This window comes from Mobula hypostoma, chromosome X1 (assembly GCF_963921235.1).
Source record: "Mobula hypostoma chromosome X1, sMobHyp1.1, whole genome shotgun sequence".
Lineage (NCBI taxonomy): Eukaryota > Metazoa > Chordata > Chondrichthyes > Myliobatiformes > Myliobatidae > Mobula > Mobula hypostoma.
This window is the reverse complement of record NC_086128.1, coordinates 69,573,245-69,600,887: the sequence shown is the minus strand read 5'-3', so window position 1 is coordinate 69,600,887 and position 27,643 is coordinate 69,573,245. Positions and strand designations below refer to the sequence as shown.

General features: G+C 48.0%; 2 protein-coding genes across 2 annotated transcripts in view; one reads left to right on the top strand and one right to left on the bottom strand.

The window, feature by feature from the left end:
- LOC134340216 (von Willebrand factor C domain-containing protein 2-like) overlaps nucleotides 1-9,010 on the top strand; it is a 21,943-nt gene extending 12,933 nt beyond the window's left edge. The window contains exons 2-3 of the mRNA XM_063037191.1: nucleotides 6,874-7,003; nucleotides 8,578-9,010. Coding sequence (XP_062893261.1) covers nucleotides 6,874-7,003; nucleotides 8,578-8,750 — 303 coding nt within the window. The 3' untranslated portion in view covers nucleotides 8,751-9,010. The remainder of the gene's footprint in view (nucleotides 1-6,873; nucleotides 7,004-8,577) is intronic.
- Nucleotides 9,011-15,309: 6,299 nt separating this feature from the next.
- Nucleotides 15,310-27,643, bottom strand: part of LOC134340242 (zona pellucida-binding protein 2-like) — a 103,122-nt gene continuing 90,788 nt past the window's right edge. Inside the window, exon 8 of the mRNA XM_063037243.1 lies at nucleotides 15,310-16,140. Coding sequence (XP_062893313.1) covers nucleotides 16,043-16,140 — 98 coding nt within the window. The 3' untranslated portion in view covers nucleotides 15,310-16,042. The remainder of the gene's footprint in view (nucleotides 16,141-27,643) is intronic.

Here is a 27,643-nt window from a genome sequence, read left to right as displayed (position 1 = left end):
ATCCTTAGTTAAGAAAAGATAGTCATAGTCATGCTTTATTGACCCCAGGGGAAGTTGGAATGATGTGCTGGCATTGGAGAGGGTCTAGAGGAGGTTCACAAGAATGAAAGGGTTAACATATGAGGTGCGTTTGATGGCAATGGGCCTGTACTCGATGGAGTTTAGAAGAATGGGTGGGGAATCTTGTTGAAAACTATCAAATATTGAAAGGTCAAGATAGAGTGGATGTGGAGAGGATGTTTCCTGTAGTGGGGAGTCTCGGACCAGAGGACACAGATAGAGTGGATGTGGAGAGGATGTTTCCTGTAGTGGGGGAGTCTGGGACCAGAGGACACAGATAGAGTGGATGTGGAGAGGATGTTTCCTATAGTGGGGGAGTCTAGGACCAGAGGACACAGATAGAGTGGATGTGGAGAGGATGTTTCCTATAGTGGGGGGAGTCTATGACCGGAGGACACAGATAGAGTGGATGTGGAGAGGATGTTTCCTATCGTGGGGGAGTCTAGGACCAGAGGACACAGATAGAGTGGATGTGGAGAGGATGTTTCCTATAGTGGGGGAGTCTAGGACCAGAGGCCACAGATAGAGTGGATGTGGAGAGGATGTTTCCTGTAGTGGGGGAGTCTAGGACCAGAGGACACAGATAGAGTGGATGTGGAGAGGATGTTTCCTATAGTGGGGGAGTCTAGGACCAGAGGACACAGATAAGTGGATGTGGAGAGGATGTTTCCTATAGTGGGGGGAGTCTATGACCGGAGGACACAGATAGAGTGGATGTGGAGAGGATGTTTCCTATAGTGGGGGGAGTCTATGACCGGAGGACACAGATAGAGTGGATGTGGAGAGGATGTTTCCTATCGTGGGGGAGTCTCGGACCAGAGGACACAGATAGAGTGGATGTGGAGAGGATGTTTCCTATCGTGGGGGAGTCTCGGACCAGAGGACACAGATAGAGTGGATGTGGAGAGGATGTTTCCTATCGTGGGGGAGTCTCGGACCAGAGGACACAGATAGAGTGGATGTGGAGAGGATGTTTCCTATCGTGGGGGAGTCTAGGACCAGAGGGCACAGATAGAGTGGATGGAGAGGATGTTTCCTATCGTGGGGGAGTCTCGGACCAGAGGACACAGATAGAGTGGATGTGGAGAGATGTTTCCTATAGTGGGGGAGTCTAGGACCAGAGGACACAGATAGAGTGGATGTGGAGAGGATGTTTTCTATCGTGGGGGAGTCTAGGACCAGAGGACACATTGTGTATATTTAAAGTGCAGGTCGAAAGATTCTTGATTAATCAGGGTGTCAAAGGTTCCACACAAAAGACAAGAGAATGGAGTTGAGAGGGATAATAAATCAACCATAATGGAATGGTGGAGAAGACCAACTGGCCTAATTCTGCTCCGATGTCTTTATGGCGATACGGAATTTTCTGGAATCACTGAACTCTGTAGTGCTGCTGAATCCACATGCGTGACGCGACGGGGTCTGACCAGGGTGGGGGACTGCTGCTGTTCTGTCTGGTCTGAGCTGCTGCTGATGGACGCGACTCCCCGAAGTGGTGAGGCTCTCTCCCCACAGCTCCTGTGTCCCAGTGCCAGAGGCGGAGACGGGCCTTTTGTTCCGTCTGCTTCAGGGGTGTCTGGCAACTCGGCTGCGGACTCGGTGTGGTGTTGACAGCATCGGAGCCCATCCTGCGAGACAGGTATCCCTCACATTAGGGTTACCTTTCTAGATCTTTCTGTCTCTATCTCTGGAGACAGCTTATCTACTGATATCTACTCTAAGCCTACTGACTCTCACAGCTATCTGGACTATTCCTCTTCTCACCCTGTCTCTTGCAAAAACGCCATCCCCTTCTCGCAATTCCTCTGTCTCCGCCGCATCTGCTCTCAGGATGAGGCTTTTCATTCCAGGACGAGGGAGATGTCCTCCTTTTTTAAAGAAAGGGGCTTCCCTTCCTCCACTATCAACTCTGCTCTCAAACGCATCTCCCCTATTTCACGTACATCTGCTCTCACTCCATCCTCCCGCCACCCCACTAGGAATAGGGTTCCCCGGTCCTCACCTACCACCCCACCAGCCTCCGGGTCCAACATATTATTTTCCGTAACTTCCGCCACCTCCAACGGGATCCCACCACTAAGCACATCTTTCCCTCCCCCCCACCTCTGCATTCCGCAGGGATCGCTCCCTACGCGACTCCCTTGTCCATTTGTCCCCCCCATCCCTCCCCACTGATCTCCCTCCTGGCACTTATCCGTGTAAGCGGAACAAGTGCTACACATGCCCTTACACTTCCTCCCTCACCACCATTCAGGGCCCCAAACAGTCCTTCCAGGTGAGGCATCACTTCACCTGTGAGTCGACTGGGGTGATATACTGCGTCCGGTGCTCCCGATGTGGCCTTTTATATATTGGCGAGACCCGACGCAGACTGGGAGACCGCTTTGCTGAACATCTACGCTCTGTCTGCCAGAGAAAGCAGGATCTCCCAGTGGCCACACATTTTAATTCCACATCCCATTCCCATTCTGACATGTCTATCCACGGCCTCCTCTACTGTAAAGATGAAGCCACACTCAGGTTGGAGGAAAAACACCTTATATTCCGTCTGGGTAGCCTCCAACCTGATGGCATGAACATCGACTTCTCTAACTTCCGCTAATGCCCCACCTCCCCCTCGTACCCCATCCGTTATTTATTTTTATACACACATTCTTTCTCTCACTCTCCTTTTTCTCCCTCTGTCCCTCTGAATATACCCCTTGCCCATCCTCTGGGTCCCCCCCCCTTGTCTTTTTCCCTGGACCTCCTGTCCCATGATCCTCTCGTATCCCTTTTGCCTCTCACCTGTCCAGCTCTTGGCTCCATCCCTCCCCCTCCTGTCTTCTCCTGTCATTTTGCATCTCCCCCTCCCCCTCCAACTTTCAAATCCCTTACTCACTCTTCCTTCAGTTAGTCCTGACGAAAGGTCTCGGCCTGAAACGTCGACTGTACCTCTTCCTAGAGATGCTGCCTGGCCTGCTGCGTTCACCAGCAACTTTGATGTGTGTGCTGCTTGAATTTCCAGAATCTGCAGAATTCCTCGTGTTTAGATATCCTCGTCGCTCGCCCGGGGGACGGTGCTGAGTTGGGGGGGAGGGGGCTTTGTTCGCCGGGGACAGGGACGTGTGGTGTGAGAGTTTGTGAGCCCTGCTCTCGCAACTTGAATGTAATGCAGAATCCGCGATTCGTTAAGCACAATGTGAAAGGCGGTAGCAATGAGTTCCTCTCCGTCTAACAAACCCTCATGGACAGGACAAATCGGAACAGAAGCTTAAATTACATTGAGTGCCAGAGCAAGGAGGCAAGACATACCGGACAGTAGGTTAACTGGCCATCGTGATTAGGCTAGGATTCAGTCGGAGGGGTGGGGGTGCTTATAAATATGAGAAAGTCTGGATATCCAGGGCAACTCACACACACAAAATGCTGGAGGAACTCAGCAGGTCGGGCAGCGTCTACGGAGAGGAATACACAGTCGACGTTTCCAGGCCGAGACCCTTCTTCGGGACTGGGAAGGAAGGGTGGGGTGGGGGGGAAGATGTCGGAGTAAAAAGGGGGTGACGGGGGGTGGGGAGAGGGGAAGGAGGATAGCCAGAGGGTGAGAGGTGAAGCCAGGTGGGTGGGAGAGGTAAAGGGCTGGAGAGGGAGGGATCTGACATGAGAGACGAGTGGACCGCGGGAGAAGGGAAAGGAGGGCAGGTGAGGAGAGGCCAGAACAGAGAATAGAAGAGGAGGGGATTGTTCTTACTGGGTTGGAGAAATTGACATTCATGCCATCACATTGGAAGGTACCCAGACGGAATATGAGGTGCCCTGAGGGTGGCCTCATCCCGGGACAAGGGGTGGGGGAGGCCGCATCGGGAGCACCGGACACAATGGGCGACACCCCAGCAGATCCGCAGGCGAAGAGACGCCTCACCTGGAAGGACTGTTTCGGGGTTGTCGGGTGGTCGGGCTAGCAGGGCCGGAAGGTCCCGTTCTATGCAGGACCTTTAAACTGATCAAATAAAATCATTTTTCTGTGAGTGTTGTTGCTACTGGCCCGCCTACCGGTTGTTTAATAAATCGGACAGCCTTTCCGGTGTCTTTTAATGAAATCAGGACCAGAACAGTGCAGGAACAGGCCGTTCGGCCCACAGTGTTGTGCCAAACTCATTAAATGAGTAAACTTCTTCCTGCACGATATCCATACGCTTCCTAATACTGTATGTCAGCTTTAATATTACTGACGCACGTCGTGAAATTTGTTTTACAACAGTAAATTAGAATGCACAGAATATATTATAAACTACAATTATATATTAATATACACACTCTTTTCCCTCACTCATTCCCTCTCACTCTCTCTCACTCAGACACTCTCACTTTCTCTCTGTCTCAGACACTCTCACACACACACTGTCTCTCACTCAGACACACCGTCTCTCTCTCACTCAGTGTCCACTTTATTGGCTACAGGAATGGAACCCAGTGTGGCTTTCTGCTGCTGTAGACCATAAACTTCAAGGTTCGGCGTGCTGTGCTGTTCAGAGACGCTCTTCTGCACACCACTGTTGTAGCGTGTGGTTATTTGAGTTACTGTCACCTTCCCGTCAGCTTGAACCAGTCTGGCCATTCTCCTCTGACCTCTCTCATAAACAAGGCGTTTCCACCCACAGAACTGCCGCTCACCGGATGTTCCTTTCTGTTTCTCGCACCATTCTCTGTAAGCTCCAGAGACTGGTGTGTGTGTGTGTGTGTGTGTGTGTGTGTGAAGATCCCAGGAGATCAGCAGTTTCTGAGATACTCAAACCACTCCAACTATCATTCCACAGTCAAAGTCACTCAGATCACATTTCTTCCCCCATTCCGATGTTCGGGCTGAGAACCTCTTGACCACGTCTGTGTGCTTTTATGTATGGAGTTGCTATCACATGATTGGCTGATTGGTATTAATACCTAAATGCACAATACAAATATATATTTTATAATATCTTCAGGGATCTGTACTGGGTCCAGTGTTATTTGTCATATACATTAATGATCTGGATGATGGGGTGGTAAATTGGATGAGTAAGTATGCAGATGATACTAAGATAGGTGGCGTTGTGGATAATGAAGTAGGTTTTCAAAACTTGCAGAGAGATTTAGGCCAGTTGGAAGAGTGGGCTGAAAGTTGGCAGATGGAGTTTAATGCTGATAAATGTGAGGTGATACATTTTGGTAGGATTAATCAAAATAGGACATACATGGTAAATGGTAGGGCATTGAAGAATGCTGTAGAACAGAGGGATCTAGGAATAATGGTGCATAGTTCCTTGAAGGTGGACTTTCATGTGGATTGGGTGGTGAAGAAAGCTTTTGGTTTGCTGGCCTTTATAAATCAGAGCATTGAGTATAGGAGTTGCGATGTAACGTTGAATTTGTATAAGGCATTGGTAAGGCCAAATTTGGAGTATTGTATATAGTTCTGGTCACCGAATTATAGGAAAGATGTCATCAAAATAGAGAAAGTACAGAGAAGATTTACTAGAATGTTGCCTGGGTTTCATCTCCTAAGTTACAAAGAAAGGTTGAACAAGTTGCGGGAAGATTGTTCCCGATGTTGGGGAGGTCTAGAACGAGGGGTCACAGTTTGAGGATAGAGGGGAAGCCTTTTAGGACCGAGATTAGGAAAAACTTCTTCACACAGAGAGTGGTGAATCTGTGGAATTCTCTGCCACAGCAAACTGTTGAGGCCAGTTCATTAGCTATGTTTAAAAGGAAGTTAGATATGGCCCTTGTGGCTACAGGGGTCCGGGGGTATGGAGGGAAGGCTGGGTTCTGAGTTGGATGATCAGCCATGATCATAATAAATGGCGGTGCAGGCTCGAAGGGCCGAATGGCCTACTCCTGCACCTATTTTCTATGTTTCTATGTTTCTAAGTTGGGTCTTTATTCTTTGGAGCATAGAAGGTTGAGGGGGAACTTAATAGAGGTATTTAAAATTATGAGGGGATAGATAGAGTTGACGTGGATAGGCTTTTTCCATTGAGAGTGGGGGAGATTCAAACAAGAGGACATGAGTTGAGAGTTAAAGGGCAAAAGTTTAGGGGTAACATGAGGGGGAACTTCTTTACTCAGAGAGTGGTGGCTGTGTGGAATGAGCTTCCAGCAGAAGTGGTTGAGGCAGGTTCGATATTGTCGTTTAAAGTTAAATTGGATAGATATATGGACAGGAAAGGAATGGAGGGTTATGGACCGAGTGCAGGTTGGTGGGACTAGGTGAGAGTAAGCATTTGGCAGGGACTAGAAGGGCCAAGATGGCCTGTTTCCGTGCTGTAATTGTTATATAATTCTTATTTAATATATTTTATACAGGTATATGCTCTATGGGCACGTGGCCAAGTGGTTGAATCATTGGACTAGCGACCTGAAGGTCGTGAGTTCGAACCCCAGCCGAGGGAACGTGTTGTGTCCTTGAGCAAGGCACTTAACCACACATTGCTCTGCGACGACACCGGTGCCAAGCTGTATGGGTCCTAATGCCCTTCCCTTGGACAACATCGGAGTCGTGGAGAGGGGAGACTTACAGCATGGGCAACTGCTGGTCTTCCGTACAACCTTGCCCAGGCCTGCGCCCTGGAGAGTGAAGACTTTCCAGGCGCAGATCCATGGTCTCGCAAGACTAACGGATGCCTTTAATATGTGTATGTAAAATACATGTATACATATATATGTAATATCTATCTAACAATTTAATTATTTATTAATAAGGAGCGCAAGAGAGTAAAGCCAGTGTTACTTGTGAGGTGAGGTGAGATTTGAGGTGGGATTTGATGCTCTGACCTGATCTACACTGTTCCTCTGTAGCCGTCAGCCTGTGAGAAGTGTCGCTGTGAACCAGACCGCCAGGTTTACTGCCTGACGGCAGAGTGTGCTCCCGTCTACTGCGTCAACCCGTCCTACGAACCCAACCGATGCTGTCCCGTCTGCAGGCAGGGTGAGTGTTCTCCGGCAGAGCCGCCAGTGTCTCTCCGGCATCTGCCGGGCTCCCTGCGCTGTGGACGTCAGTTCCCGGCTACGGTCAAAATCGCAGCCGGTCTTCCCGCCACCCGGAACGCCGGCTGTCGCGGAACCAACCAGCGGCCCAAATCTCCTGGCCTTCTTTTCAAAATTGCCCGTGTCTTGGCTCACCCTGTAACCCAATCAACACCCTTAAACCGCATCTCAAATCCACATCCCCAAATACATGCCCCGATCGACACCCCCCCAATCCGCACCCCGAATCCACATCCCCAAATCCAACCCCTAAACCCACCCCGAGTTCCACATCTCCAGTCGCAACAGAATTGCCCAGGAGGCAGATTTTGGGAAGGTGCAAAAGTAACAAGGTTGTTGTCCTGGGGGACTTCAACTTCTTTGATACCGACTGGCACCTCCTTAGTGTGAAAGGCCTGGGTGGGGGCGGAATTTGTTAGCCGTGTCCAGGGAGGATTCCCAACTCAACACGCGGACAGACCGACTGGAGGTGAGGCCATATGGACTTGGTGATGGATGACGAACCGAGTCGGGTGTCAGATCGCTCAGGCAGCTTTTCGGAGACGCTGGCCACAACTCCCTGACCTCGGACGGGGATCGGAGCAGACAGTCTGGGAAAGTATTTTAACCGGGGGAGCATCGACTGGGAACGGATGCACTCAGGGAGGTGAGCAAAGGGGAAGTGGAGATGGTTTGGGCAGCTGTCGCAGAGAGCTCTGGATAGGTTTGCCCCTTTGAGGGAGGGAAAGGACGGTAGGGAGGAGGAACTATAGTTGACAGGAGATGTGGAGCACCTAGTCAAGAAGAAAGGAGCTTACAGCACAGTACTAGCCCTTGGCCCACGATGTTGTCGTCATTGTCGTGGCTATCCCTCGAGGGCGAGGATGATGGCCTTCGTTCTGAAGAAGTGGCCCACAGAGTGAAGACGCCTGTGCGTGTATTGGTTTAACGTGTACTTGATGTTGCACTCCAAGAAGCACACGATACTTCACAAATCAACCAACTGATTCCAATGGCTTGGAAACCACGGCGATTGGAGCTGATGGATTTGTTGCAGCCTTCACCTGCCTTCACAGCCGTTGAGTTCGAAGTAACTTCGTGCACCTGTTCCACCGCTGAGGTCTTGGTTGGATTGTTCTTTGTCAGGGACCTCACCCTCGACCTTACCGCCATGGGTGACCCTACCAGGAGCATAGCTCTAGACGGCATTGCTCTCGGGATCTCAGGACCACACAAGCTTCTCCACCGCGACAAGGTGACAATCCACGAGGACGATGCTGTACCAACTTTTTAATGTACTCTGAGATTAATCTAACCCTTCTCCCTCACACAGCCCTCCATTTTTCTGTCCTCCACGTGCCTATCCCTAATGCATCTGCCTCTAGCAGGACGTTCCACACACCCACCACTCCCCGTGTAAAGAAACTACTTCTGACACCCCGCCCCCCATACTTTCCTTCAATCACTGTAAGATTATGTTTCCCCCCACCCCCGCCCTGCATTAGCTTGTTTTAACGGTCTGTTTTCTTCTTGCAGGTCCCAACTGCTTTGCGGGGACCACCATCATCCCCGCCGGCGTCAAGGTGGAAATGGACGGCGTCTCTGTCTGTTTCTGTCCCTACAAGGACGGGTCCTGGGAGCCCCAGCAGCAAGCCATCTGCGGCCCCCGCGGCTGGAGGCAGTCTCATCACTACACGGTGGGGCCCTGAGGACCGGAGCCCGGGCATGTGCCCAGCGCCGGAGTCGTGGGGCACCACAGGCACGGAAACAGGCCCTTCGGCCCATCGAGTCCCGTGCCGAACCATTCACCTGCTTCCTTCCATCGACCCGCACCCGGACCCGAGCCCTCTGTGAGAAGCAGAATCAGGCCACTCGGCCCATCGTACCTGCTGCACCATTTCACCCCATTCCAAAAAGCGTACTTCTCCAAAGTTCTCTTAGACGTTGAAACTCGACCCTGCGCCCCCCACTAGCGTTGGCAGCCCGTTCCACACTCCCACCACCTTCTGAGGGAAGAAGTTTCCCCCTCATGTTCCCCCTTAAACAGTTCATGTTTCACCCTTAACCCATGACCTCCAGCTGTACTCTGGCCCAACATCGGCGGAAGAGGTCTGCTTGCATCTGCCCTGTCTAAACCTCTCATAATTTTGTATACCTCTACCAAATCCCCCTCTCATTCTCCTATGGTCCACGGAATAAAGTCCTAACGTATTTAATCTTTCCCTCTAGTTCCAGTGACATCCCTGTAAATTTTCTCTGCACTCTTTCAATCTTACTGATATCTTTCAATCTCCTGCCAGATGATGGCGGCGCGACACAGCGCGCGCGGCCGCTCCGAAATGATATCGTATTTGTGAAGTAGGGTGCCGTGCACATTGCTGATCTGATAGAGACGGACGTGAGAGCACGGAGGAACGTCTGGAGAAACTTCTGAAATGCCCGCTTCGCTGCCGCTGCTACTGTGCGATCGAGAATCTCCGGAGGGGAAGGCCCCCCAAATCCTCGGCTTTGCCTATTGCCGGGACCGGGATCGAAGCGCTCGGCAGAGATGGTGCTCGGTGTCGGAGGCTCGAGGTTTTCGGACGGACTCAAGAGTCGGCTGTGGTCGGGTGCTTCCAGGGTGCTGCATCGGCAAGTTTGCGGCGCTGGAAGCTCATGGCAGGGAGAGTTTCTCTTCCTTCTACCGTCTGCGTGAGATGATGGGACTTTCGAGAGACTTTGAGACTTTTTTTAATCGTGCCCATGGTCTGTTACATAGAAACATAGAAAATAGGTGCAGGAGTAGGCCATTCGGCCCTTCGAGCCTGCACCGCCATTTATTATGATCATGGCTGATCATCCAACTCAGAACCCCGCCCCAGCTTTCCCTCCATACCCCCTGATCCCCGTAGCCACAAGGGCCATATCTAACTCCCTCTTAAACATAGCCAATGAACTGGCCTCAACTGTTTCCTGTGGCAGAGAATTCCACAGATTCACCACTCTCTGTGTGAAGAAGTTTTTCCTAATCTTGGTCCTAAAAGACTTCCCCTCTATCCTCAAACTGTGACCCCTCGTTCTGGACTTCCCCAACATCGGGAACTATCTTCCTGCATCTAGCCTGTCCAATCCCTTTAGGATCTTATACGTTTCAATCAGATCCCCCCTCAATCTTCTAAATTCCAACGAGTACAAGCCCAGTTCATCCAGTCTTTCTTCATATGAAAGTCCTGCCATCCCAGGAATCAATCTGGTGAACCTTCTTTGTACTCCCTCTATGGCAAAGATGTCTTCCCTCAGATTAGGGGACCAAAACTGCACACAATACTCCAGGTGTGCTCTCACCAAGGCCTTGTACAACTGCAGTAGTACCTCCCTGCTCCTGTACTCGAATCCTCTCGCTATAAATGCCAGCATACCATTCGCCTTTTTCACCGCCTGCTGTACCTGCATGCCCACTTTCAATGACTGGTGTATAATGACACCCAGGTCTCGTTGCACCTCCCCTTTTCCTAATCAGCCACCATTCAGATAATAATCTGTTTTCCTATTTTTGCCACCAAAGTGGATAACTTCACATTTATCCACATTAAATTGCATCTGCCATGAGTTTGCCCACTCACCCAACCTATCCAAGTCACCCTGCATCCTCTTAGCATCCTCCTCACAGCTAACACTGCCACCCAGCTTCGTGTCATCAGCAAACTTGGAGATGCTGCATTTAATTCCCTCATCCAAGTCATTAATATATATTGTAAACAACTGGGGTCCCAGCACAGAGCCTTGCGGTACCCCACTAGTCACCGCCTGCCATTCTGAAAAGGTCCCGTTTATTCCCACTCTTTGCTTCCTGTCTGCTAACCAATTCTCCACCCACACCAATACCTTACCCCCAATACCGTGTGCTTTAAGTTTGCACACTAATCTCCTGTGTGGGACCTTGTCAAAAGCCTTTTGAAAATCCAAATATACCACATCCACTGGTTCTCCCCTATCCACTCTACTAGTTACATCCTCAAAAGATTCTATGAGATTCGTCAGACATGATTTTCCTTTCACAAATCCATGATGACTTTGTCCGATCATTTCACCACTTTCCAAATGTGCTGTTATCACATCCTTGATAACTGACTCCAGCAGTTTCCCCACCACCGACGTTAGGCTAACCGGTCTATAATTCCCCGGTTTCTCTCTCCCTCCTTTTTTAAAAAATGGGGTTACATTAGCCACCCTCCAATCCTCAGGAACTAGTCCAGAATCTAACGAGTTTTGAAAAATTATCACTAATGCATCCACTATTTCTTGGGCTACTTCCTTAAGCACTCTGGGATGCAGACCATCTGGCCCTGGGGATTTATCTGCCTTCAATCCCTTCAATTTACCTAACACCACTTCCCTACTAACATGTATTTCGCTCAATTCCTCCATCTCACTGGACCCTCTGTCCCTTACTATTTCTGGAAGATTATTTATGTCCTCCTTAGTGAAGACAGAACCAAAGTAATTATTCAATTGGTCTGCCATGTCCTTGCTCCCCATAATCAATTCACCTGTTTCTGTCTGCAGGGGACCTACATTTGTCTTTACCAGTCTTTTCCTTTTTACATATCTATAAAAGCTTTTACAGTCCGTTTTTATGTTCCCCGCCAGTTTTCTCTTATAATCTTTTTTCCCCTTCCTAATTAAGCCCTTTGTCCTCCTCTGCTGAACTCTGAATTTCTCCCAGTCCTCAGCTGAGCCACTTTCTCTGGCTAATTTGTATGCTTCTTCTTTGGAATTGATACTATCCCTAATTTCTCTTGTCAGCCACGGGTGCACTACCTTCCTTGATTTATTCTTTTGCCAAACTGGGATGAGCAATTGTTGTAGTTCATCCATGCAACCTTTAAATGCTTGCCATTGCATATCCACCGTCAATCCTTTAAGTGTCATTTGCCAGTCTATCTTAGCTAATTCACGTCTCATACCTTCAAAGTTACCCCTCTTTAAGTTCAGAACCTTTGTTTCTGAATTAACTATGTCACTCTCCATCTTAATGAAGAATTCCACCATATTATGGTCACTCTTACCCAAGGGGCCTCTCACGACAAGATCGCTAATTAACCCTTCCTCATTGCTCAAAACCCAGTCCAGAATAGCCTGCTCTCTAGTTGGTTCCTCGACATGTTGGTTCAAAAAACCATCCCGCATACATTCCAAGAAATCCTCTTCCTCAGCACCTTTACCAATTTGGTTCACCCAGTCTACATGTAGATTGAAGTCACCAATTATAACTGCTGTTCCTTTATTGCACACATTTCTAATTTCCTGTTTAATACCATCTCTGACCTCACTACTACTGTTAGGTGGCCTGTACACAACTCCCACCAGCGTTTTCTACCCCTTAGTGTTACGCAGCTCTACCCATATCGATTCCACATCTTCCCGGCTTATGTCCTTCCTTTCTATTGCGTTAATCTCTTCTTTAACCAGCAACGCCACCCCACCTCCCCTTCCTTCATGTCTATCCCTGCTGAATATTGAATATCCCTGAACGTTGAGCTCCCATCTCTGGTCACCCTGGAGCCATGTCTCTGTGATCCCAACTATATCATAATCATTAATAACAATCTGCACTTTCAATTCATCCACCTTATTACGAATGCTCCTTGCATTGACACACAAAGCCTTCAGGCGCTCTTTTACAACTCTCTTAGCCCTTATACAATTATGTTGAAAAGTGGCCCTTTTTAATGCTTGCCCTGGATTTGTCGGCCTGCCAATTTTACTTTTCTCCTTAGTACTTTTTGCTTCTACCCTCACTTTACACCCCTCTGTCTCTCTGCACTGGTTCCCATCCCCCTGTTGTGAACTAACCTCCTCCCGCCTAGCCTCTTTAATTTGATTCCCACCCCCCAACCATTCTAGTTTAAAGTCACCTCAGCAGCCCTCGCTAATCTTCCTGCCAGGATATTGGTCCCCCTAGGATTCAAGTGTAACCCGTCCTTTTTGTACAGGTCACGCCTGCGCCAAAAGAGGTCCCAATGATCCAAAAACTTGAATCCCTGCCCCCTGCTCCAATCCCTCATCAAATTACGGTATTGCTTTGCACTGTTGTAACTATATTTTATAATTATGGGGGTTTTTGTCAGTTTTTTTTAGTCTTGGTTTGTCTTGTGTTTCTGCAATATATTTCTGGAGGAACATTGTATCATTTCTTAATGCATGCATTACTAAATGACAATAAAAGAGGACTGCGTGTCCCCAGAACTGCAAAGCTCCAAATTAAGCCTCACCAATGTCTTATACAACTTCAAATTCCCATCCATCAGTTCTCGTTGCGCTTGTTAGAGATACGCTGAAGACCCAGAAAGATCATCTGCTGCCCTCCTTCAGTCTTCGGGCCACAAGGAGCTGCAATGATGTGGGTGTCCTGTGCCAGTCCCCAGTTCCACCCTTCAAGGACAAGGGGTAGGCCCCCCAGCTCCATCTCACTTCTCAACAGTAGTAAGGCCGTTCCAACCCACAACAAAGCGCTGGAGGAACTCAGCAGGCCAGGCGGCGTCTATGGAAAAGAGCCAACAGTTGACATTTCGGGCCAAAACCCTTCGGCAGTCCCCGAGGAAGGGTCTCGGCTCGAAATGTCGACTGTTTACTCTTTTCCATGGATGCTGACTGGCCCGCCGAGTTCCTCCAGCATTTTTGTGCGTGTCGCTGTGGATTTCCAGCCTCTGCAGATTTTCTCCCATTGGTAATGAAGTCTTTCATCTTGACTGGGTGCCCTAGCTCTGCTCCCAGTCCACACGTCGGACTAATGAGGCAGACTTAAAATGGCTGATTTACTATCCCTCTCAACTCCATTTTCCTGCCTTCTCCCCGTAACCTTTGACTCTCTGAGTCATCAAGAACCTATTAAATATACTTTAAATATACCCAATGAGTTGGCCTCCATAGCCGCCTGTGGCAATGAATTCCACAGACTCACCACACTCTGGCTAAAGAAATTCCTCCTCATCTGGGTTCTAAATGGACGTCCTACTATTTTGAGGCTGTGCCCACTAGTTCTTGGCTTTCTGGTACAGGAATCTTGCTCTCCATGTCCACTCTTTCCAATATTTGATAGGTTTCAATGAGATCCCCCGCCCCATTCTTCTAAACTAGAGTGAGTACAAGCCCAGAGGGATCAAACACTCACTCCTCATATGTTAACCCTTTCATCCCCGGGATAATTTCCGTGAACACTCCGGACATTCTTCAATGCCTGCACATCTTTTCTTAAATAAGACACCCGAGGCTGCACACAATACTCTAAGTATCGGCCTTTAAAAGCTTCAGTATTACATCCTTGCTTTTAACTACACCTGAAATTTAACTGTTACTGCCAGGCCAAAGGATCTACAATCTCACTTCGTGATTCAAAATATCATTAAGACCTGAATGTTTCATCACTTGGTCCTGCTGTAGTAACGCAGGATCGTCAGTGCCCATTACCTCCGTCCCATCCCACTACACGTGGAGAGTTCCTGTCGAATGTCCACTCTTTGTTCTTGTCCCACAAGGACAGTCAGTGTCCATTACCCTGTCCCATCCCACTACAAGTGGAGAGTTCCTGTCGAATGTCCACACTTTGTTCTTGTCCCACAGGACACTCAGTGTCCATTACCTGTCCCATCACACTACACGTGGAGAGTTCCTGTCGAACGTCCACTCTTTGTTCCTGTCCCACAGGACACTCAGTGTCCATTACCCTGTCCCATCCCACTACACGTGGAGAGTTCCTGTCAAATGTCCACTCTTTGTTCTTGTCCCGCAGGACACTCAGTGTCCATTACCCTGTCCCATCACACTACACTTGGAGACTTCCTGTCGAATGTCCACACTTTGTTCTTGTCCCACAGGACACTCAGTGTCCATTACCCTGTCCCATCACACTACACGTGGAGACTTCCTGTCGAACGTCCACTCTTTGTTCTTGTCCCACAGGACACTCAGTGTCCATTACCCTGTCCCATCACACTACACTTGGAGACTTCCTGTCGAATGTCCACACTTTGTTCTTGTCCCACAGGACACTCAGTGTCCATTACCCTGTATCATCACACTACACGTGGAGAGTTCCTGTCAAATGTCCACACTTTGTTCTTGTCCCACAGGACCGTGTCCATTACCCCTGTCCCATCACACTACACGTGGAGAGCTCCTGTCGAACGTCCACTCCTTGTTCCTGTCCCACAGGACTGTTAATGTCCATTACCCTGTCCCATTACACTACACATGAAGAACTCCTGCTGATATCCACACCTGCTTGCCTAATGGCTGGTATTTATTGTCAAAAACACAAATAAAAGTTGTTGCAAAGTACATTTTTATTACAAACTATATGTCTGTGTTTTCATTGACTTAGAAACAGCAGATCATGATAAATCAGTTCTCAAGGTTTGGCCAGCCCCAAATTGGTTAAAGTATGTTTAATCTTTGACAGGACAATAACTGCTGGCCCATACTCACAGCCTTGTCTGCTCAGTAAAGCTATAGAACACCACAGACTGTCATTTTTTCAGAGACGATTCCACGTGTCGTGTTTCAGTGAAAATGGTGATTGCTCCAGCGCTTTCTGACACGTACCGATGATCTCAATTTGCCAACAGAGTTGACATGTACACACTGAAAGAGTGGGCATTCAGCTTTAGAGAGAATTATTTTCAAAATACATTCTGTTTACTTCAAAATCTGTGGTATTTTAAAGGAAGTTTTTCAGACTTCCTAATCTTTCACGGATAGTTTACTAATCAGTGTTTGATTGGGTGACAGGACCTCTGGATGCTAACGTTAGAGGCTAGGAGAATAGAGACATTAAACTTGCACAAATGTTGCCAGTAACCAATTGGCAGAGGAGACCTCGCCATCAACCTGTGCAAAACCAGATCTTTCAGCAACACAGATCTCACAAACAGAGCAGATGTACACAGACAGATCTTTCAAGGGTAATAATTACTGGGTTTGTGGGGGAGTTTGAATATAAGGTGGAAGAGGGCGGCTCTGGTTAGCAGGCCGTTGCGCCGTAGTAATTAATCTTGACGCTGGAGCATGGTTTACAGTAGACATCATTGGTGGGGCTGTACATTCCATGATCACATACCACTGCGGGAGAAACATGGAGACACATAGTTAGAACGTGCAGCAGGGCAGCCAAACACCAACAGGACAACCCAAGTACCACAAAGCCCAGAACCATGGTTTAGTTGCTTCTACGGGACTACAAAGCTCTGGGGGTGGGATGCTGGTGAGTGGCAACTTTGAGGACTCCAAGTGTAGTGGTCAGTGCCACTTTATTACAGCTGGTGGCGTCGGAGTTCAATTCTTGTCCTCTGTAGGCAAGTCTGTACGTCCCTTCCTGTGTGCGGGTGGGTTTCCGCCTGTAGTCCAAAGACTAGGTTAACCGGTCATCGTAAACGGTCCTGTGATTAGGCTAGCGTTAAATCAGGGGGTTGCTGGGTGGCGCAGCTCAGCTTGAAGGGTATATTTCTAAATAAAAACAAAAATCCCCCATTTCCTTAGAAAAGAAAAACAAAAGTTAATAGTTGGTTAAGGTGTTTGGTGTGTCATTAGTCAGGGGATTAACCATTAGCTGGTCAATAACATTTAAAGAGGAGCTGGTTAGAACTTTAACCAGCTGTGAGGTAAAACTGCAGCTCTGTAAAACCCTGGTTAAACCACACTTGGGAGTATTGTGTTCAGTTCTGGTCGCCTCATTGTAGGAAGGATATGGAAGTTTTAGAGAGGGTGCAGAGATTTACCAGGATGCCGCCCGGGTTAGAGAGCAAGGCTGAGTGGAGGAGGATGAGAGATGACGAAAGAAGACAAACATAAGAGGCATTAATTGAGTAGACAGCCACAGACCTTTTCCCAGGGTGGAAATGCTAATACAAGACGGCATAATTTTAAGGTGATTGGAGGAAAGTATAAAGGGGGGATGTCAGGGGTAGATTTTTTTTTACACAGAGAGTGGTGGGTGTGTGGAACACTTTGCTGAGGGTGGTGGTAGAGGCAGATACATTAGGGACATTTCAGAGACTCTTAGACACATGGATGATAGAAAAGTGGAGGGCTATGAAAGGTTAGATTAATCTTGGAGGCAGTAAAAAGGTCAGCACTACATTGTGGGCCAAAGGGTCGGTATTGTGCTGTAATATTCTTTGTTGGGGTTCAGCTTGTTCTATATTTTAACTCAGCAGTTAACTTAACTTTCATGTTAGTTAGTGTTTGGTGGTGACAGTTGCACAATTAACTTGGTGAGTAACCAAAATTGATTACCTAGTTGATAACATTTAAAGAGGAGCTGGTTAGAACTTCAACCAGTATAAATGCAGGGAGATTTAACTAGTTCAGCTTTGCCTGGATTTGATGAATGAGGTATAGGCCTAGTCATAGGTGTAGAACTAGGCCATTCAGGCCCTTGAATCTGTTCTGCCATTTGATGATAGTCGATTTACTATCCCTCTCAACCCCATTCTCCTGCCTTCTCCCCACAACCTCTGACTAATCAAGAACTTTTCAACCTCCGCTCTAATGTGCCCAGTGATTTGGCCTCCACTTGGCTGAACTAAAGAACTTCCTCCTCATCTCCTTTCTAAATAGATATCCCTCTATTCTGAGGCTGTGTCCTCTGCCGCGACAGGAAACATTCTCTCTACATCCACTCTATCGAGGCCTTTCAACATTTGACAGATTTCAATGAGATAACGCTCACACTTCTAAACTCCAGCAAGTAGAGGCCCAGAGCCATCAAAACGCTCCTCACAGGTTAACCCTTTCATTCCCAGAATCTTGTTCAATAGATGGCAATGAGACCTGCCTTCACTCTTCTAAACTCCAGTGAGCATAGGTCTGATGGTACTTTGTTTCTGATGAGGGAGATCATGTAATGGACAGTGGCTTGGCAAAGTAGCTCACCTCGATGGAAGGAACTCCAGAGCACTCCTATATGCCACAGAATCAGGGGAGTTCAAATGCAGCTGAAGTCTGACACCAAAAGTCAATCTTGGCAAGCAATTAAAGTTCTCTGACTTCATCGCATTGTCATCCCTGAGGCCTGACAGGGTCATTCTGTCAGAAATCTTGAAGCAGGTGGTCGTGGTAGAACTGACAGTGCCTTGGGAAGACCGGATTGAGGAGGTGTCTGAGTGTGAGAAAGATAAATAGCAGGAGCTGGTAAGAGCAGGGCCAGAGACAGGAGTGGACAGCACGATGAGAGTCTATAGAGGTGGGTTGTAGAGGTTTTACTGGCTGCTCGCCGTGCAGAACCTACTCTCTCTCTGGCATTCCTGCAAAAAACCATCAGGACCATCACAGAGGCTCCAGATGGAAAATCAGGTCGGATAGAAGAAGGCAAGAGGTTGCCCAGCAGACAAGATGAAGGAGATTCTACAGATCTGTTAAGAGCAGAAGGACTGCAAGGGATAAAACTGGCCCTCTGGAAGATCAGAATGGTAATGCACGTGAGGAGTCAAAAGAGACGGGGAGATCTTAAGTTATTTTTTGACATCTGTATTTACTCAGGAGACGGACACAGTGTGTATAGAAGTGAGACAAAGCGTTATCAACTTCATGGATCCTACATAGATTACAGAGGAGGAAGTGCTTGCAGACCTGAGGCAAATTAGGATGGATAAATCCCCAGGGCCTGACGAAATGTTCCCTCGGACCCTGCGGGAAGTAAGTGTACAAATTGCTGGGCCCTAGCAGGGATATTTAAATAATCCTTAGTGACAGGAAAGGTACTAGTCGATTAGCGGATAGCCAAAGTTGATCCGCTGTTTAAGAAAGGCTCTAAATATAAACCAAGAAATTATAGGCCGGTGAGTTTGACATCAGTTGTGGGAAAGTTACTGGAAGGTATTCTAAGGGACTGGACATATGAGTATTTGGATAGACAAGAACTGATTAGAGATAGTCAGCATGTGTGTGTGGTAGGTCACGTCTAACCAATCTTATAGAGTTCTTTGAGGAAGTTACAGGAAAGTGGATGAAGACAAGGCAGTGGATGTTGTCTACATGGACTTTAGCAAGGCCCTTGACAAGCTCCTGCATGGGAGGTTGGTTGGGAAGATTCAGTCGCTCGACATTCATGATGATGTACTAAATTGGATTAGACATTGGCTTTGTGGGAGAAGCCAGAGAGTAGTAGCAGATAGTTGCCGCTCTGACTGCAGGTCTGTGACTAGTGGAGTGCCGAAGGGATCGGTGCTGGTTCCATTGTTGTGTGTCATCTAGAGCAACGATCCAGATGATAAAGTACTTAACTGGATCAGAAAATTTGTGGATGATGCCAAGATTAGGGGTGTAGTGGACAGCGCGGAAGGCTAATCATGTATTGCAGCCACAAATATAGGCTGGAAAATAGCAGAGGGAATTTAATGCAGACAAGTGTGAGGTGATGCAGTTTGGCAGGACCAACCAGGTCTTACAGAGTGAGTGGTAGGGCACTGAGGAGTGTGTTAGGGCACAGGGATCTGAGAATACAGGCCTATAATTGAAAGTGGCATCACAGGTAGATAGGCTTTTGGCACATTAGCCTAGATAAATCAAAGTATTGAGTACAGGAGATGGGATGTTATGTTGAAGTTGTGCAAGACATTGGAGAATTGTGTGCAGTTTTGGTCACCTGCCTAGAGGAAAGATGTAAATAAGGTTAACTAGAACTAGGGGACATAGCCTCAGTACTCAGGGGAGTAGGTATAGGACAGAGATGAGGAGGAACTGCTTTTCCCAGAGAGCAGTAAATCTGTGGAATTTTCTACCCAATGAAGCAGTGGAGGCTACCTCAGTAAATATATTTGAGACAAGGTTGGATAGATTTTTGCATAGTAGAGGAATTAAGGGTTCTGGGGAAAAGGCAGGGAGGTGGAGATGAGCCCTGATCTTACTGAATGGCAGATCAGGCTCAACGGGCCGGATGGCCGACCCCTGCTCCTGGATCTTATGTCCTTAAGGTAGAAAGAGTACAGGGAAAATTTACAAGGACGTTGCCGGGCCTGGAGCACCTGAGTTCGAGGGAAAGGTTGAACGGGTGAGGACTTCATTCTCTGGAGTGTAGACAACTGAGCGGAGATTTTAAAGGGGCATACAGAATTATGAGGGTAAGTGTCAGCAAGTTTTTTCCACTGAGATTGGGTGTGACTACAACCAGAGGTCATGGGTTAAGGGTGAAAGGTGAAATATTTAAAGGGAACATGAGGGGGAATTTCTTTGCTCAGAGGGTAGTGAGAGTGTGCAATGAGCTGCCAGTGGAAGTGGTGGATATGGGATCAACTGTAACATTTAAGAGGGTTTTGCCATGTGCATGGATGGGACGGGTATGGACAGCTATGTCCAGGTGCAGGTATATTGGACTCGGCAGGTGGGCCAAAGGATCTGTTTCTGTACCGTAATGCTCTACGACTCCATGAGGAATGTTTGATGGCTTTGGGCCTGTACTCACTGGCACTTAGAAGAATGGCGGGGGGGGGGAGTGATCTCACTGAAATCTATCGAATATTGAAAAGTCGAGATACAGTGGATGTGGAGAACGTGTTTCCCATAGTGGGGGGAGTCTAGGACCAGACGACACAGATAGAGTGGATGTGGAGAGGATGTTTCCTATAGTGGGGGAGTCTAGGACCAGACGACACAGATAGAGTGGATGTGGAGAGGATGTTTCCTATAGTGGGGGAGTCTAGGACCAGACGACACAGATAGAGTGGATGTGGAGAGGATGTTTCCTATAGTGGGGGAGTCTAGGACCAGACGACACAGATAGAGTGGATGTGGAGAGGATGTTTCCTATAGTGGGGGAGTCTAGGACCAGAGGACACAGATAGAGTGGATGTGGAGAGGATGTTTCCTATCGTGGGGGGAATCTCGGACCAGAGAACACAGGTAGAGTGGATGTGGAGAGGATGTTTCCTATAGTGGGGAGAGTCTAGGACCAGAGGGCACAGATAGAGTGGATATGGAGAGGATGTTTCCCTGTAGTGGGGGAGTCTAGGACCAGAGGGCACAGATAGAGTGGATGTGGAGAGGATGTTTCCTATAGTGGGGGAGTCTAGGACCAGACGACACAGATAGAGTGGATGTGGAGAGGATGTTTCCTATAGTGGGGAGAGTCTAGGACCAGAGGACACAGATAGAGTGGATGTGGAGAGGATGTTTCCTATAGTGGGGGAGTCTAGGACCAGAGGGCACAGATAGAGTGGATGTGGAGAGGATGTTTCCTATAGTGGGGAGAGTCTAGGACCAGAGGGCACAGATAGAGTGGATATGGAGAGGATGTTTCCCTGTAGTGGGGGAGTCTAGGACCAGAGGGCACAGATAGAGTGGATGTGGAGAGGATGTTTCCTATAGTGGGGGGGGTCTAGGACCAGACGACACAAATAGAGTGGATGTGGAGAGGATGTTTCCTATAGTGGGGGAGTCTAGGACCAGACGACACAGATAGAGTGGATGTGGAGAGGATGTTTCCTATAGTGGGGGGAGTCTAGGACCAGACAACACAGATAGAGTGGATGTGGAGAGGATGTTTCCTATAGTGGGGGGAGTCTAGGACCAGACGACACAGATAGTGTGGATGTGGAGAGGATGTTTCCTATAGTGGGGGGAGTCTAGGACCAGAGGGCACAGATAGAGTGGATGTGGAGAGGATGTTTCCCGTAGTGGAGGCGTCTAGAACCAGAGGACACAGATAGAGTGGATGTGGAGAGGATGTTTCCTAAAGTGGGGGAGTCTAGGACCAGAGGGCACGATAGAGTGGATGTGGAGAGGATGTTTCCTATATTGGGGGAGTCTAGGACCAGAGGGCACAGATAGAGTGGATGTGGAGAGGATGTTTCCTATAGTGGGGGAGTCTAGGACCAGAGGGCTCAGATAGAGTGGATGTGGAGAGGATGTTTCCTATATTGGGGGAGTCTAGGACCAGAGGGCACAGATAGAGTGGATGTGGAGAGGATGTTTCCTATAGTGGGGGAGTCTAGGACCAGAGGGCAAGGCCTCAGAATAGAGGGATGTCCATTTGTAACGGAGATGAGGAAAAAATTCTTTAGGCAGAGGGTGGTGAATCTGTGGAATTCATTCCCACAGGCGGCTGTGGAGGCCAAGTCATTTAAAGCAGAGGTTGATAGGTTCTTGATAAGTCAGGGGCATCAAAGGTTACCGGGAGAAGCCAGGAGAATGGGGTTCAGAGGGATAATGAATCAGCCAAGATGGAATGATGGGCTGAAATCTTATGGTCTTATGACTCCATTAAGGCCAATCCTTCTACATTAAAATGACTGAGTAGAAGTGGACTGGAGTTGGTGATTTAATGATGGAAAGGGATAGGGGATGAGGGTTTGAGTAGAAAGGTTTAATTGTGTTTCTCTTTCTGTGTCTGCTGAGCGTTTCCTGTAATTGCTGCTCTTGTTTCAGGTTTTCAGCCTCGCCGGCTGTTTGATTGGGTCAAAGTTCTGACAAAGAAAGCCGCTTTTGTTTAAAAGGCATTGCACAGGTAGAGGAGCTGAAGGGAGTGAAACCTGTACTAAGTGCTCAGTGTCGTACATAACCTCCCCTGTTTTTTTTTGCCTTACATTAGTCTCTATGTTATCTAGGGGTTTTAGATTTGTCACTCCCACCCTTTCTCAGAACCATGTTGAAGATTGTTTCATGTTACAAGTGTAAAGGAGAACAAAATAATTGTTACTCTGGATCCAAAGCAGCACAAAAAAGCAATAATTTTTAAAGTTATAGATTTAAAATTACTACCTACTAAATGCTCCCAATGGTGCGCGTCTCAAATAACCTCTGACAACCACGTCCAGCTCCTGGCCTTCACGTGTGGCTGAGCTACTAAGCCTGGTGGAACTGTGTCTACAACATGTATTATATATTAAGTGTATCGGTCAACGTGGGGCAGAGAGCAAGTTTATAACCTGATGAGAGTAAAGGATGTTGGGAACGGCGAGGGTGGGGTGGCACGGGAGGGCAGTAGGGCAGGTGGACAGAGTGGGAGTGCCAGGGGCGGAGGGGTGCAGACCTACCCAGGCCTGAGACACCAGGCAAGGTCACTTGATTCCAAACCACTAGTTCACTGATCATTACAGAATGTCTCTCTGGTGCTTCCCACTCCCTCCCCTCTCCCTTCCCCTTTTCCCAACCGTGATTCCCCTCTCCCTGACCCCCTTCCCACTCTCAGTCCGCAATAGAGACCCAGATCAGAATCAGGTTTATCGTCACCCACGTACGTCATGAAATTAGTTTGTTTTTGTGTGGCAGTAGTACAGTGCAAAACATAACATTACTACAGAACTGTGCTAAAGTCTTAGGCACCCCAGCCATAGATATGTGCCTAAGACTTTTGCACAGTACCTTATATGGTGAATAAAGCTGATTCTTGATCCTTGCCGATCATGATGCCTAAGCTAATCTCACTTGTGTGCATGGAAACATAGAAAATAGGTGCAGGAGTAGGCCATTCGGCCCTTCGAGCCTGCACCACCATTTATTGTGATCATGGCTGATCATCCAACTCAGAACCCCGCCCCAGCCTTCCCTCCATACCCCCTGACCCCCGTAGCCACAAGGGCTATATCTAACTCCCTCTTAAACATAGCCAATGAACTGGCCTCAACTGTTTCCTGTGGCAGAGAATTCCACAGATTCACCACTCTCTGTGTGAAGAAGTTTTTCCTAATCTCTGTCCTAAAAGGCTTCCCCTTTATCCTCAAACTGTGACCCCTCGTTCTGGACTTCCCCAACATCAGGAACAATCTTCCTGCATCTAGCCTGTCCAATCCCTTTAGGATTTTATACGTTTCAATCAGATCCCCCCTCAATCTTCTAAATTCCAGAGAGTATCAGCCTAGTCGATCCAGTCTTTCTTCATATGAAAGTCCTGCCATCCCAGGAATCAATCTGGTGAATCTTCTTTGTACTCCCTCTATGGCAAGGATGTCTTTCCTCAGATTAGGGGACCAAAACTGCACACAATACTCCAGGTGTGGTCTCACCAAGGCCTTGTACAACTGCAGTAGTACCTCCCTGCTCCTGTACTCAAATCCTCTCGCTATAAATGCCGGCATACCATTCGCCTTTTTCACCACCTGCTGTACCTGTATGCTCACTTCCAATGACTGGTGTACAATGACACAATTCATAGGGATCTAACGTAGGTAAGTGTGTGGGTGTGGGTGTAGTGTAGATAGATATCACGGCTGGCATGGAAGATGTGCTGTGACATCCATCTATCACTTCATAAACATTTTTTATATCACAGATATTTCCCTTCTTTCCAGGGATTCTGTGTTCTACAGATCAGGGACATTTAGATAAGCACGTTAATGCGAGGGAAATGGAAGGACATGGACACTGTATGGGCAGAAGTTGGCTATTTGATTACTAATTTAATTGGTCATTGTAGTTGCTCTTCTCCGAGCCTTGCGGCACATCGGGCGGCTACCTTGCTGTTTCTTGGGCAGCTGTTCTTTTTCCTTTTCACCAGGCCAGGTCGCTAGCTCGACGCTCAACCCAGCACTGACGGAAAGAGTGCAAGGAGCTGGCCAGATTCAAACCTGGGACTGCTCGCCTCGAGGTCCGGTGTGGATGCCACTACGCCACTGGTGGATTAATTCCATTGGTTTGGCAAGACATTGTGGGCCGAAGGGCCTGTTCCTGTACTGTACTGTTCTAATACATCGTGGCCAGTGGTCAGGGATGATCAGAGATGTTGTGCCCTAGCTGTCATACGCAAGCCAGTGCTGTATGACATGGAGAGCAAGCTGTTGCCTGTGTAGCAGGCTCCCCCTCTCCACGCAATCCAAAGAAACAGCAGAAACTGATTCACTTTGACACCAGCAGTATCGCAGGAGTTGCCAGTCAGCGTTGAACTCAACGTAGGACTGCTCAGGACTCCAGCTCTTGATTTTTCCCTCAGGGTTTACTCCCGAAGCCTTCCCCGAATACAGCCACAAGGCAGCTGGGCTTTGAGATCAGAGTTTTCCTTCTCCTAGATGAGCTGCCAACCACGGCTGACGAGACCCATCTGCCTGAAGCGACTGGTTTTAAGGTGCCAGTAACCCGCCTTTGGCCTTCCCCTGTCGGAAGAAACGCTTCTGCTGGGCTTATTAGCTGAGCCATACGTGAAGGCCAGGAGCTGGACTTGGTTGTCAGGGGCCATTGGGAGTATTTAATAGGTAGTGGGAGCTTATCCCCCTACCCCACCCCACCCCCCAGCTATAGCAACCTGAAGGAACCTCTATTATATCAGGTATAGCTAACCACCACAGTTTGCTTTCAGTACCCCACAAGCAGGTGGCACGATGGTACTGGATATGCTGTCCTGCTGTGTCTGTTCACACCACTGTTGCCATTTCACGGACGTGACAGCAACAGCTCTCCAGTGTCCATCTGAGGCTGTTGCACACTATGATTCATGCCCATCGAGATAAAACGTGGTCTGAGATGCAAATATTTTTCCAACCTCAATCCCCAAAGCTCATAACTGTTGGCAGCGAGTTTCAGTCACATTTCCCGCCCCAGTCACGCCAAACACCCTCCACCACCAAGTAGCACGGCTAGAAAATAGGACAGGGAAAATCACAGGAAGGAAAAAGAAGTGATCGAAATTAAACTAGCTGAGAAGGCAAGAGAAGCAGATATTGGAAAGGCAGTAGATAGACTGGGGTCGACATCAGATGGTGGTCACGTAACATTGTAAGACACAGACTAGAAAGTGCCAGATGGAGCTCAATACTGAAAAGTGTGAAGTGATTCCCTTCGGAAGACTGAATTCAAAGACAAGAGTATAGAGTTAATGGCGGATGTGTCCAGGAACAGAGAGATCTTCAGGTCCCAGGTCCGCGGATCCCTCAAGATTGCCGTGTAAGTTGATAGGGTGGTTAAGACACATGGTGCATTGGCCTTCATTAGTCAGGGGATCGAGAGCCATGGAGTAATGTTGCAGCTCTATAAAACTCTGGTTAGACCACACCTGGTCACCTCATTTTAGGAAGAATGTGACAAAGACAAGGTTCTGCAGATACTGGAAATCTTGAGTAACACATACAAAATGCTGGAGGAACTCAGGCAGCATCTGTGGAGAGGAATAAAGAGCCGGTGTTTTGAGACAAGACCCTTCATTAGGAAGGATGTGGAAGCTTTGATGAGGGTGAAGTGGAGATTTACCAGAATGCTGCTTCATCTTGTGAGGCAAGACTGAGTGAACTAAGGCTTTTCTCTTTAAGAGAGGCGGATGAAAGATAACTTTCTTGATAGAGGTGTATAAGCTGATAAGACACATAGACAGAATGGACAGCCAGAGATTTTTTCCTCAGGGTGGAACTAGCTAATACAAGGGAGCATAATTTTAAGATGATTTGAGGAGCATATGGGGGGTGGGGGAGAATATCAGCGGTAGGGTGGTGGGTGCGTGGAACGCCCTGCCAGGTGTGGTGGCAGAGACAGATATATTAGGGGCTTTTAAGGGACTCTTAGACAGGCAAAAGAATGATAGAAAAAGGGAGCGCTCTGAGGGAGGGAAGGGTTAGAATGACCTTGGAGCAGGGGAAAGGGTTGGCACAGCACAGCAGTGTGAGCTAAAGGGCCTGGACTGTGCTGTAGTGTTCAAAGTGGTAATAATCAATATGCATACAGTATATTACCACAGCACATGATCAAAATCACATTTCTATTTGCCATTGGTTTGGAGTATATCATGCGTTTGAGGTCCACACTGATGTTTGAAAACGTCAGTGTAGAACACATCCCAGATCATGTTCTTGGTTTTATATCAGCATCATTATGCGCCGCGTTGTATGACGTGTCTTTGACCATGATTGTTCTTGGCAAAGTTTTCTACAGAGGTGGTTTCCCATCGCCGCCTTCTGGGCAGTGTCTTTACAAGACAGGTGAACCCCCAGCCATTATCAATATTCTTCAGAGACTGTCGGCCTGGTGTCAGTGGTCACATAACCAGGACTTGTGATCTGCACCGGCTGCTCATACGACCATCCACCACCCTCTCCCAGGGCTTCACGTGACCCTGATCAGGGGAGTGTTGGGGGTGGGGGTAAGCAGGTGCTACACCTTGCCCAGGTAAGGAGAGAAGGAGTGACTTACACTTCCTTCGGTAGAGACGTATCTCTACCCCACCACCCAAAGTTTTATATATGGGCCACTAAGTATAAAAGCAAGAAACTCAGGTTGAATGGAGATACAAGAGACTGCAGAGGCTCTGAAACGGACCAACAAAATATCTCACAGACCTGGCCTGAAACATCGACTGTCCAATCCAGCCTTTCTCAACCTTTTTGCCCTGGAGGAACCCTTGAAATAATTTTCAGGTTTCATGGAACCCCTGCTTAAAAATGATTATATCTAGAGCTCGTGGTACGTTAGTGTAATCAGCAAGTTGTAGATACAATTACCCAAGAATAATAGTCAGTACTCTTTTGTGTAGAGAATGAATTTTTAGTCCGCCTTTCCTGAAAAAAAAATAGTTAAGCTTAACTTACCTTTCTTGACAGTAATCTCTTTCTTTCCCTTTCATAAATTTCAAAAACTCATAATGCAAACATAATAAACTTCTGTTAAATAACTGGCTTAAGCCAAAATGGGATTTTATTTTTCTAAAGGTAGG